Source organism: Eumetopias jubatus, unplaced genomic scaffold (assembly GCF_037043125.1).
Source record: "Eumetopias jubatus isolate StellerSeaLion01/CBP00866 unplaced genomic scaffold, mEumJub1_p1.0 scaffold_8, whole genome shotgun sequence".
NCBI classification, from domain to species: domain Eukaryota; kingdom Metazoa; phylum Chordata; class Mammalia; order Carnivora; family Otariidae; genus Eumetopias; species Eumetopias jubatus.
The window spans coordinates 9,225,078-9,237,656 of record NW_028274814.1 but is presented as its reverse complement, the minus strand read 5'-3'; the positions used below and the strand labels follow the sequence as shown (position 1 = coordinate 9,237,656).

The following is a 12,579-nucleotide window of genomic DNA, read 5'->3' as shown; positions in this document are numbered from 1 at the left end:
ATGTCCTATAAATGGAATATATCCTGTAAAGTTTTCAGACTTTTTTTCACTTAGCATAATGCCTTTGAGCTGTATCCAAGCTCTTGCATGCCAGTAGTTTGTTTCTTGTTACTGCTGAGTTGTATTCCATTGCGTGTGGATGTTTCAGAGTTGATTTATCCATCCACTTATTACAGGATATTGGATTGTTTCCAGTTCTTGGTGGTTATGAATAGACCTGTATAAACAATTTAGGTACAGGATTTTATATGAATATTAATTTTTATTTCTTTAGAGTAAATACCCAGTAATAGGATTGCTGGATCATATGGTAAATGCATGTTTAAGTTTGGAAACTATTCCATCCATGTTTTAATAAAGTGATCGTATCATTTTACATTTCCACTAGCAGTATATAAAAGTTCCTGTTCCACATCCTCACCTGTTATACTTAGCACAATCAGACTTTAAAATATTAACCGTTCCAATAGGTATGTATGTGTTGGTAGTCTCATTGTGGTTTAATTTGCATTGTCTAATGACCAGTGATGTTGAGTGTCTTATTTGCTGTCCGTTGAGCTGTATTTTGAGTGTGTGTGAGTGAAGTGTATAAATCTTCTGTTCATTTTCTGTTTTTTCTTCTTGAATTTTGAGAGTTCTTTATATATTCTGCATATGAACCCCTTATTACGTGATATATGCTTTGCTGATATTTTCTTAGACTGTGGCTCCTCTTGTCATTCTCTTAACAGTTTATTTCTAAAAGCAGAAGTTTTTTATTTTGATGAAATCCGGTATATCAATTTTTTCGTATTAATGATGGTTTCAGTGTTATATCTTTTGCTTAACAGAGGGTTGCAGTGATTTTTCTTAATGTGTTCCTCTAGAAGTTGTATGGTTTCATGTGTTACATTAGGTCTGTGATTCATTTTGAATTAATTTTTGGATACAGTATGAAGCATATTTATCGAAGTTCTGTTCTTTTCCTTTCTTTTTTTTCTCTTATATATTCTAAAACTATTTGTTGAAAAGACTGTCCTTTCTGTAGTGCATAGCTTTTGCACCTTTGTAAAAACTTAGTTGTTTATATATGGTAAGTCTCTTTCGGGATTCCCTTCTAGCCCATTAATCTATTGGTCTCTCATGTCAGGATGCTTCACTGTCTTGATTTCTATAGCTTTTTTTTTTTAAGATTGTATTTATTTGAGAGAGAGAGAGAATGAGAGAGAGAGAGAGCACATGAGACGAGGGGGGTCAGAGGGAGAAGCGGACTCCCTGCTGAGCAGGGAGCCTGATGCAGGATTGGATCCAAGGACTCCAGGATCATGACCTGAGCTGAAGGCAGTCGCTTAACCAACTGAGCCACTCAGGCACCCTTGATTTCTATACCTTTATAGTAGGCCTGGAAGTCATATACTGTTAGTCTACCAATTTTGTTACTTTTTTCAAAATTATTTTGGCTCTAATGTTTTTGTGTTTCCTGATGAATTTTAGAATCCGTTTGTTGATTTAAAAATAAAAGCCTGCTAGGATTTTTATAGGGGTTGCATTGACTCTATATAGATCAATTTGGGGAGAATTGACCTTTTAACAATATTGAGTCTTAACGATCACAGAACAAATTATGTGTCTCCATTCATTTAGGCCTTTCAAAATTTCTTTCAGAGTGGTTACATGTCTTTTACATCTTCTGTCAGATTTAGCCCTAAATAGTCAATAGATTTTTATTAAAAAATGTTATTTCAAGAGAAGAATCCTTTGTTTATTGCTGATATTTAGAAATACAATAGATCTTTTAAACGTTTAGTTTGTATCTGCCACCCTTGCTAAACTTGCTAAGTAGTTCTGGGAGCTTTTTTTTTTTTAAATCTTGTAGATTCCATTGAATTTCTACATTTTTTCTTTCCAATCTGGGTTCTTTTTATTTCTTGTCTTATTGCCCTGGCTTAAAAAAAAAAAAGAAATCTTAAAAAAGGTGAAGAGCCTGATATCCATCTTTTGTTCCTGGCATGAAGAGGAAAAATACTCAGTTTTTTACCATTAAGTGTGTTGTTAGCTGTATGTTTTTCACAGATGCCCTTTATCAGGTTGAGGAATTTCCCTTCTCTTTCTGATTTGCGGAGAGGTTTTGTCAGGAATGCATGTTGGATTTTGTTAAGTGCACTTCCTGCATTTGTTGATGATTATATAATAAAGTCCCCATTGATTTTTTTTTTGCTCTAAATTTTTTATTGTTATGTTAATCATCATTAGTTTCCCCATTGATTTTTTTCATTGTTTAGGATAACCCCACTTGGTTGTGATGTGTTGTTGTCTTATACATATTTTTAGTAGTTACGCTAAAATTTTGTTTAGGATTTGCATATGTCATCATGAAGGATATTAGTCTGTAGCTTTTAATTATAATGTCTTTGGTTTTGGTATCAGGGTAATGTATAACACAGAGTGACTAAGAAAGTATTCACTCTTCTTCACGTTCCTGGAGGAGTTTGTTTAGAATGGATTATTATTTAAATGTTCAGTAGAATTCACTCTGGGCCTGGAATTCTTTTCATGGAAAGGTTTTTAACCGTAGATTCAATTTCTTTAATAGATGCAGGACTCTCCAGTTATCTATTTATTTTTAAATCATGGTAAAGTAAACATAAAATTGACCATGTTAACCATTTTTAAGTTTACAGCTCAGGGGCAATAAGTACGTTTGCATTGTTTTGCAGCCATCACCACTATCTGTTTTCAGAACTTTTTCATCACCTCAAAGAGGAACTCTGTACCAATTAAACAATAGCTTTCACTCCACTTTCCCCTCAGCCCGTGGTAACCTTTCTTCTGTCTTCTGTTTTTATGAATTTGCCTGTGTTAGATACCTCCTAGGTGGAATCATACAGTATTTGCCCTTTTGTGAGTAGCTTATTTCACTTAGCTTAATGTGATCAAGGTTCATACACGTTGTGGTATATCTCAGAATTTCATTCCATTTTATGACTGAATAATGTTCCATGATATGTATAAACCACATTTTGTTTATCTGTTCATCGAGCACTTGAGTTGCTTCAGCCTTCTGTTGTTATACTGCTATCAACATTGTTGAGCAAATATCTGTTTGAGTTTCTGCTGTCACTGCTTTTGGGTATATACTAAGAGTGGAATTGCTGCCTAATACGGTAATTGTATTTTCAGCTTTTTGAGGAAACATCAGATTTTCTTCTGTTCCTAGTTTGTTGAGCGTTTTTTATCATAAAAGGATGCTGAGATTTGTCAAATACTTTTCTGCATGAATTGAGATGATCATGTGTTTTTCCCCCCATTCATTCTTTAATGGGATATATTATTTTGAGTGATTGCTCATATTCCACCAATCTCGTATTATGGAGGTAAAACTCACTTTATCATGGTGTATAATCCTTTTAAGAGGCTGCTGAATTACCTTTGCTAGTATTTTGCTGGGGATTTTTTGCATCAGTATTCCTCTGGGATATTGGTCTATAGTTTTCTTTATTTGTAGCATCTTTGTCTGGCTCTGGGATCAGAATAGTGCTAGCCTCCTAGAATGAGCTTGGAAGTGTTCCTTTCTCTTCCGTTTTTTGAAAAGTGAGGAGGGTTGGTGTTAACTCTTTAAATGTTTGGTGGAATTTACCAATGAAGCTATCTGGTCCTGGGCTTTTCTTTCTTGGGATGATTTTGATTACTTACGGTCTCTTCAGTTTTTTTTTTAATTTTATTTATTTGAGAGAGAGGCAGAGTGAGAGAGAGTGAGCACAAGCAGGGTGAGGGGTCGAGAGAGAAGCAGACACCCCGCTGAGCGGGGAGCCCGATGTGGGGCTCTATCCCGGAACTCTGGGATCATGACCTGAGCCGAAGGCAGACGCTTAACCGACTGAGCCACCCAGGGGCCCCAGATTTTCTTTTTCTTGATAAGTCAATTTTGTCAATTGTGTGTTTTCAGGAATTCGTTCATTTCATCTAGCTTATCCAGCTTGTTGGTGTATATAATCATTTTTTTGGCTGTAAAATTAGTGGTAATGTCCCCACTTTCATATCTGTGTTTTGTAATTGGAATCTTCTCTTTTTCCTTAGTCTAGTTAAAAGCTTGTCAGTTTTGTCGATCTTTAAAAAGAAAGAAAGAAAGAGAGAAACCAGGCCTTGGGCATGGATTTTTCTCTATTGTGTATCAATTCGCTTTGTCCTTTATTTTGGTTCTGATCGTCATTATTTCCTTCCTTTTATAGCCCTTAGTTTGCTCTTCTTTTCTAGTCCCCTAAGGTGTAAAATTAGGTTATTGAGTTGAGATATTTCTTCTCTTATACTGTGTTTAGAGCTGTAAATTTCCCTCAGCACTGCTTTTGCTACATCTTAAATTTCGGCGTCTTGTGTTTTCAATTGTCTCAAAGTATTCTCTAATTTTCTTGTGATTTCTTCTTTGGCCCATTAGTTGTTGTTTAAAAGGGTGTGATTTAATTTGCACATGTTTGTGAATTCTCCAGTTTTCTTTCTGTCACCGATTTCTAGTTTCATTAGGTTATGATAAAAAATACTTCAGATGAGTTTAGTCTTTTAAAACTTATTCATACTTGTTTTGTAGACAACATAGGGTCTGTCCTGGAGAATGTTTCATAGGCGCTTGAGAGAACTGTGTTCTGAAGTCGTTGGGTAGCATGTTCTCCGGGGCCTCACTGGTCTGTGCTGTTGTTCCGCTGTCCTATTTCTCTGTTCTCTCTCTGGTTGTTTGATCCATTATTGAAAGTGGCGCATTAAGATCTCCAACTAATACTGTATTTGTCCCTTCGGTTATGTGAATGGTTGCTTCATAGATACTGGGATCTGTCCTTTGGTGTATGAGTCTCTTAAGAGACAGCATGTACACTTGGATCTTTTTTATAGATTTATTTTTATACGTGGGTACTATTTTTATGTATAGTCCGCCAACACCGCCTTTAATATAATTACTGGTAAGGGAGGATTTACTACTGACATTTTGCTGTTTGTTTTCTGTCTTTCTGTGTGTCTCAGAGAGTTTTTGTCGCTTATTTCCTCCATTACTGCTGCCTTTGGGATTAGTTGATTTCTTACACTGACATGGTTTGATTTCCTTTTGTTCAAATTCTTTAGGTATTTTGTTTGTGGTCTGTTTCTTTTTGAGTCAATTCTGATAGTTTTTAGTCTTGGAAGGAAATTGACATTTCATCTGAATTGTCAAGTTTTTTGGCATGAACTTGTTTATAACATTTCCTCAGTAACTCTTTAACCTCTCTGTGTACAATCTGTAGTGATGTGATCTTTCTCATTGTTTATAATGGTAATTTTGTCTTTGTTTCTCTTGATCACTTTGGCTAGAATTTATCAGTTTCTTGATTTTTCCTTATAGAACCAATTTTTTTGTTTCATTGATTTTACTTATTTATTTTTATTTATTTACTGGCAGATCATCCTCAACACGGTTGAGCCCTCATATTCTTTTTTTTTTTAAATCATGCTTTAATTACAATATAGTTTCAGTTTTCCTCAGTAGATCCAGTGAAATGCAAATGAAGACAGGTCCCCAAAAAAATGAATGAACCAGTTATGGAAAAGTGTTTGATGAATTTCTTGGTAACTCTTAAAAGGAGAAAACATTTGTGACAGCCCTGAAGTGGAATTGGAAAACCTGAGCTAAGGGATTTGTTAAAGCATTCATATCTCAGCTGTTTTTCATCATTAAACAAATATTACTCTAACACATTATTAATTCCATTAGCATAACTGAAATGAGCATGTGGCAAAACTGAACCGGGGCATATTTGAGCTTTAGATGGGGATGGGAGTTCTAGTCAAGAACTTTCCAGAGATTGTTTGTTCTAGATCTGAAATTAGTTTCCGCAGAAGTCTGGGAATCAGAAACCTTAGGTTTCAGTTGATTGTGAGAAACTCTTTGGGGGATCCACATAGCATCTGACCAAGGAACATAGAAGCTCAGAATTGACCTATCATATACTCTTTGAGTATCTTTGATCTATAGAAAAACACTAGAGTCAACCCAATTCTACAGCTTACCTGGAGTCCTGGTGTGGGGTTCCTATCTCCTTATAGCCTGCTAATGTCTTTGACTCTCATTCCAGGTTGCATTAGGAAGTGTCAGAGTCTTATGTTCAAATGTCACTACAGAGAGCCTTTACTGGTCTCATGAGTCACCCTGGGGAATTCTGAGGAGACAAGTAAGAGACAAAGATAATTTTCTAGCAGGAACCTGTAGGAGACAATTGCTTGTTGATCATAGTTGAAACCATTCACACACACCAAAACAATTTTGTCTAGCTAAGCTGGATAGGCCTGAGAAATTTTTTGTTGTTTTTGTTTCTTTGTTTTTGTTCATTGCTCTTTCACCAATGAAGACACCCATCCTGGAACTAGTCACCTCCTCAGCAGGGACCTTAGTCCTCTCCAGAGCTCTGTAGGTCATTCCAGCAGCAATTTGGCTGAAGATGCAGACCCTTGGTTTCTGAGTTGCTAGTTCCAAGCAACTTATTGTCAAATCATTCAACCTACAGACGTAAAATGGCATTAAAGGGCTTCTGAAGAATAAGTACCTAAATTTATATCTATGTATTTCCCTTGCCGTATACATAGACACCAAACTTTCAAATTATGTGGTGCATCTTATGCAACAGTGGTTTCTGTCAGTTTTTGTTTTGGTTAATTTTTTTTTTTTTTAAGTAAGTTCCATGCCTAATGTGAGGCTTAAACTCATAACCCCAAGATCAAGAGTTGCATGCTCTACCAACTGAGCCAGCCAAGGGCTCTTACTTTGGTTAATTCTTAAAATCATTAACAAATGTAATAGGAATCTGGTGAGTTTTGGGTTAGCTGGTTTTGTATTAGCTGTTGTCATGGGTCTGCTCCTGTTCCTTTCTGTCTGCTTCACCCACAATATCAGGTATAATCCAGTTGTAATTACTGCATCAAGTAACACGTTAAAAGGATTTTCTGTAGACACTCAGTATACAGCCTATATGTATATATAAGCCACACAGCCCACCTTGTTTGCATTTTACTTGGTTTTTTTCCAACCGCATCATACCATTCTTCAGTATTTTGATCTTTCTGGTGAAATCTTTACCATCCACTTTGTGCCTTCCCTAAGTACCGGCCAGAAACTGCCAACTTCTTTTTTTTTAATTTAATTTTATTATGTTATGTTAATCACCATACATTACATCATTAGTTTTTGATGTAGTGTTCCATGATTCATTGTTTGCGTATAACACCCAGTGCTCCATGCAGATCATGTCCTTAATACCCATCACCAGGCTAACCCATCCTCCCACCCCCCCTCCACCCTCTAGAACCCTCAGTTTGTTTCTCAGAGTCCGTAGTCTGTCATGGTTTATCTCCCCCTCCTATTTCCCCCCGTTCATTTTTCCCTTCCTAATATCTTCTTCTTTTTTTCTTAACATATAATGTATTATTTGTTCCAGAGATACAGGTCTGTGATTCATCAGTCTTACACAATTCACAGCGCTCACCATAGCACATACCCTCCCCAGTGTCTTATCACCCAACCACCCCATCCCTCCCACCCCCCACTACTCCAGTAGTGGAGTAGTTTCAAACAAATCTCAGTTTGTTTCCTGAGATTAAGAATTCCTCATATCAGGGAGATCATATGATACATGTCTTTCTCTGCTTGACTTATTTCGCTTAGCGTAATACCGTCTAGTTCCATCCATGTCATTGCAAATGGCAAGATTTCGCTCCTTTTGAGGGCTGCATAATATTCCATTATATATATATATTCCATTGTATATTGTATATATATATATTGTATATTTTGTATTGTATTGTATATTTTGTATTGTATTGTTATATATATATACACACCACACCTTTATCCATTCATCTGTTGATGGACATCTTGACTCTTTCCATAGTTTGGCTGTTGTGGACATTGCTGCTATAAATATTGGGGTGCACATACGACTTTGGATCCCTACATTTGTATCCTTGGGGTAAATACCCAGTAGTGCAATTGCTGGCTTGTACGGTAGCTCTATTTTCAACATTTTGAGGAACCTCCATACCGTTTTCCAGAGTAGAAACTGCCAACTTCTGTTAACAAGACTGAAGCTTAAAAAGTTCTTCACTCTGTTGCCAAATAAATACACGATATCAAAACAATAACCATTTACAAATTATAATGGAACAATATACCATAACAGTAGAAAAATGAAAAAGCCCAGATATAAATATATCAAGAAGTATGCAAGAAAAAGAAGTATGCAGGATTTATATAAGGAAAAAGACTACCAGAAGCTTATGAAAGACATAACATGTATCTAGATACACTGAAATTGAAAGACATAACATGTATCCAGACACAACTATTTATGTTTGATTCTGTTAAAATTCTTTTACTGTAATTACAGACATTCTCACTGTGAATTCTTTTTAATTTAGCATAGTGATTAAAACTTCATCTCAAATAATGTAGAGGTAAATATTTCCAAGAGAATAGTGAAAGAGGAGATTAAGAAGGGGAACTACGGAGCTGTAATGGATTAAAACCTAGTTTATAAAGAAGTTAAACTAGTAGAGTACGGATACAAGAAGACTACTAGTCATTTGTAGAGAATGTAAAACCCAGAAACAGAAAAAAAAAACATAACTGAGAATTTAACGATGAAGTGGCATTGGTGAGAAAAGATGGATTAGTTATGACAAGCAAATAACTATTTTTTAAAAAGTTCTTAGATGTTGGGGCACCTGTGTGGCTCAGTGGATTAAGCGTCCAATCTTAATTTCAGGTCCGGTTATTATGTCAGGGTCCTGAGATCAATCGCCACCCCTCCGCGCTCGGGGTGGAGCCTGCTTCAGAGTCTCCTCTCTCCCTCTCCCGCTGTCCCTCCCCCCATTATTGCCCCCCATTCTCTCTCAAAACCAAACCAAACCAAACCTTAAATGTTGCACCATGCTCCAAAATAAATCTTGGCTTGCTTAAAGATTTAACTGGGAAATAAGAGCAAAAAAAAGAAAAAAAAAGAAAAGAAAAGAAAATGTAAATGTAAGGCTGGGACAAATGGGAGGATCAAGAGGCATGCAGAAATACGTTTTCATTTCATCCGGAGAACGTGCATAGTTTTCCTCTCATAAGTTTGCACTTGATGATACACATTGCTGAAGTCTCTGACCACGAAAACATCTCTTTCTTTTCTTTCTTTCTTTCTTTTTTTACGATTTTATTTACTAGACAGAGAGAACAAGCAGGAGGAGCATCAGGCAGAAGCAGAGGGAGAAGTAGGCTTCCTGCTGAGCCTGGAACCCAAACTGGGGCTCGATTCCAGGACCCCGGGATCATGCCCCGGGGAAGGCAGATGCCCAACCACCTGAGTCACCCAGGAGCACCTGAAAACAGCTTTCTATTGCAGCATCTGCTCAATTGGCATGGAGACCGGCTGGGGCCCAGAGGGATATGGAAGAGGAATAAACTGAGGGAGAGCTTTTTTTAGGGAAGTTTTCTGGGGGACGAGGCATTCAGCATCCTGAAGTTTCATGCACTCTAGCCCCAGTAGGATACGAAGAGTGCTTTTCCACACCGGCGAGTCTAACTTCTGCAGATGTTCGGGAAAGCTCAGCCAACTCCCGCCAACGTTTGAAGGGGAACCCACCCCGGCTCACAAGCAAACGCTGAGATTCGAGAGACTGGGACCTCGCACATGCGCTTTGGGCACCCTTGGCCGCCGGCCCTTTGTGCGCAGGCGCAGCGACGCTGCTTTGTGAGGTGCCCGAGCGCACTTGTGTTTGGCTTCGTTGCTTGGTTACGGTTGGCAAACCGCGGAGTTTCGCTAGTGTGATGTAGTGGCGAGGCGGGTTTGGCTTATCTCTGGCGCTAGTGTTGGGCTCTAGAGGTGGTGAAAAGCCGAGGGGAAGGTGAAGTGTTTGTGAAGCCTCCAGGCTTTGCGATGGAGAAGTTTTTTAGCTTCCAGGATAAGGGCGGGTCGTCCCTTCCAGTCACCAGCTCGCTGAGGGACGGCTCGGGCATCCCGTGTGGGAAGAGAATTGGAACCAGCAGCTCCGGGTGGGGGTACAACATCCGAGACAAAGATCTCAAAAAGATCCACAAAGTTGCCATCATGGGCAACGTAAGGAAACTGCAGAAGGTTCTCATTTTCGGGAAACACGGCGTGAACGAAAGAGACAAGATGAACAGGTAATAGGGACTTGGAGGCCGGCTGCCCGAGACGGCGGGGAGGAGGTGGGGCGGACCGGGAGAAGCGCGCACCTTCCCGGGCTCCGCCTGTGGAACCGAGCCCTCCTGTCACCTAGGGCGCTTTGCGGTCTTCCCTCCTGAGGCCCCGCAGCAGGGGTCCAGCGCCCAGGTCGGCTGAGCATCAAAACGAAATCTTCAGCTGCCTTTGGACCCACTCATAATTCCCCGTATAGACCACTGTACAGACAGGTGTTTTGTTTTTTTTTTTTTTTTTTTTTAAGATTTTATGTATTTATTTGACAGAGAGAGACAGCTAGAGAGACAGGGGTAGAGGGAGAGGCAGGCTCCCGGCTGAGCAGGGAGCCCGATGCGGGGCTCGATCCCAGGACCCTAGGAACGTGACCTGAGCTGAAGGCAAGCACTTAACTGAGCCACCCAGGTGCCCCTCTTACTTTCCATTTTAAAAAGAATTTGGGAGTGCAGGTGGGGATTGGTATCTTCTGACAACGTTTAGCCTCTTCAGAAGTAAAGGGGTTATTTTTATGTGTACTTGTAGATTTTATTTATACATTAAATATATACCTGTTTTTTGTTGTGTGTAGCTTTATTACGTATAAATGATTATAGATTAATCATTTTATTTTAGTTACATCCTTATGAAAATAAATAATAAAAATGATAATATAAAGGTTTATAAAATTTTAGTTGTGTCCTTATGAAAAAAATAAAAAATAGGAAATATAAATGATTGTTGCAATTTCAAATGTATTGCTTTACTTTATAAAAGTTTTCTTTAAAAATACTGAACTCTCTGGGATGCCTGGGTGGCATAATCGGTTGAGCATCAGAGTCTTGATTTCGGCGTGGATCGTGATCTCGGGGTTGTGGGGTTGAGCCCCATGTCCGGCTCCATGCTTGGTGGGGAGACTGCTTGAGATTCTCTCCCTCTCCCTCTGCCCTTCCCCCCGCTTGTGCATACTCTTTCTCTAAAATAAATAAATCTTTAAAAATAACTGAACTCTCCAACTGTATCTACTCTTTCAATCCATTTATTTATCAAATAGAATCTGAACACATGTTATGTAGGAGACATACTCTACCCAGAATCTCTTCATTCTTAAAGACTTCATGTTGTCCAGTATTAGTAAGATGAGAAATTCTATTTATTTTATTTTGTTTATTTAAAAGATTTTACTTTTAAGTAATCTGTATACCCAACATGGGGCTCGAATTTATATCATTGAGACTAAGGTTGCATGTTCTACTGATTGAGCCAGCCAGATACTACTAAGATGAGAAATTTTATTTTATTTTTTTAATTTTAAGAAAAGATTGATTTATTTGAGAGAGAGAGGGAGAGAGAGGATCTCAAGCTGACTCCACGCTGAGCACGGAGCCCATGGGGCTCGATCTCAGGATCTTGAGATCATGACCTGAGCCAAAACCAAGAGTTGGACACTCAACCAACTAGCCACTGAGGTGCCCCTAAGATGAGCAATTTTAAATTGAAGTATTAGGACTTAATCTCACTTAAAGCTTTTCCTCCTTCCTTTCAAACGAAAACATTTCTTGAAGATAGGAAATTGTAAATGTTAACCTTTACCTGCCCTTTTGAAATTTTAATAGTATTAAGTACTGATATTGATAATTGGTAGTACTTGATTTTCATGTGACTTATAAATCTAAATATTTAATAAAATGAGCTGTCCCTGTTTATTTAAATCCTGAGTTTCCTTTGGCTTAAAGTTTCTTGAAAATCAGGGTAAGAATTACTTAAAAAACATTCTCCGTTATTTTAGTCCTCTTTTCCCATAATGCTTTCAAGAACTAAAATTTACTTAAATGCCAGGTATATGACTGGAACTGCAATAGACCTGTTGTGTATATCATTATTTCATTTAATGTAAGGCACCATAGATTGTCTGATGCCCCAGTAGTTTCTGTACCGATAAGAAATTTTAAAAAATTCTGCCAATTATAGTTGTAAGACATTTTGAATTATAAATTGCATTCCAGTGTCAGAGATATTAAAAGGTGACAAAATGAGCATCTTAGAATCACTGAAATGTAGTATTTTTGAAAATCCTTAAAACATATCTACAAAGTAGGCATAATCGTATCACTTTACCTAATTGGATGTTGTCTTTGTAAAATAGTAATAGTAATAGTTATAATAATGTTATGTAACAAACTTTGCATAGATCCTCATTTAAGCATCAGGCCGAGGTCTTGTGAGATAACTACTCTTTATTTTATTTATTAGTATTATTTTTTAGTCGTCTCTGTACCCAACACGGGGCTCGAATTCATGACCCTCAAGATCAAGAGTCACATGATCTTCAAACTGAGCTGGGCAGGGGACCCGAGATAACTATTTCTATCCCCATTTTGTTGATGAGGAAATTGAGGATAAGGCTGAG

At 37.9% G+C, this 12,579-nt stretch overlaps 2 protein-coding genes across 4 annotated transcripts in view; one reads left to right on the top strand and one right to left on the bottom strand.

Annotated features, from left to right (window-relative positions):
* The window catches only part of LOC114203611 (acyl-CoA-binding domain-containing protein 5-like), a 294,339-nt gene that overhangs the window by 81,756 nt on the left and 200,004 nt on the right, over positions 1 to 12,579 (bottom strand). The gene's annotated exons all lie outside the window — the stretch shown is intronic.
* Positions 9,200 to 12,579, top strand: part of LOC148163641 (ankyrin repeat domain-containing protein 26-like) — an 87,327-nt gene continuing 83,947 nt past the window's right edge. For all 3 annotated transcript variants that reach the window (XR_015768748.1, XM_088025467.1, XM_088025466.1), the window contains exon 1: positions 9,200 to 10,159. Coding sequence is in view for 2 of the 3 variants with exons in the window: in XM_088025467.1 (XP_087881593.1) it covers positions 9,912 to 10,159 (248 nt within the window). In the remaining variant the exon portion in view is untranslated. The remainder of the gene's footprint in view (positions 10,160 to 12,579) is intronic.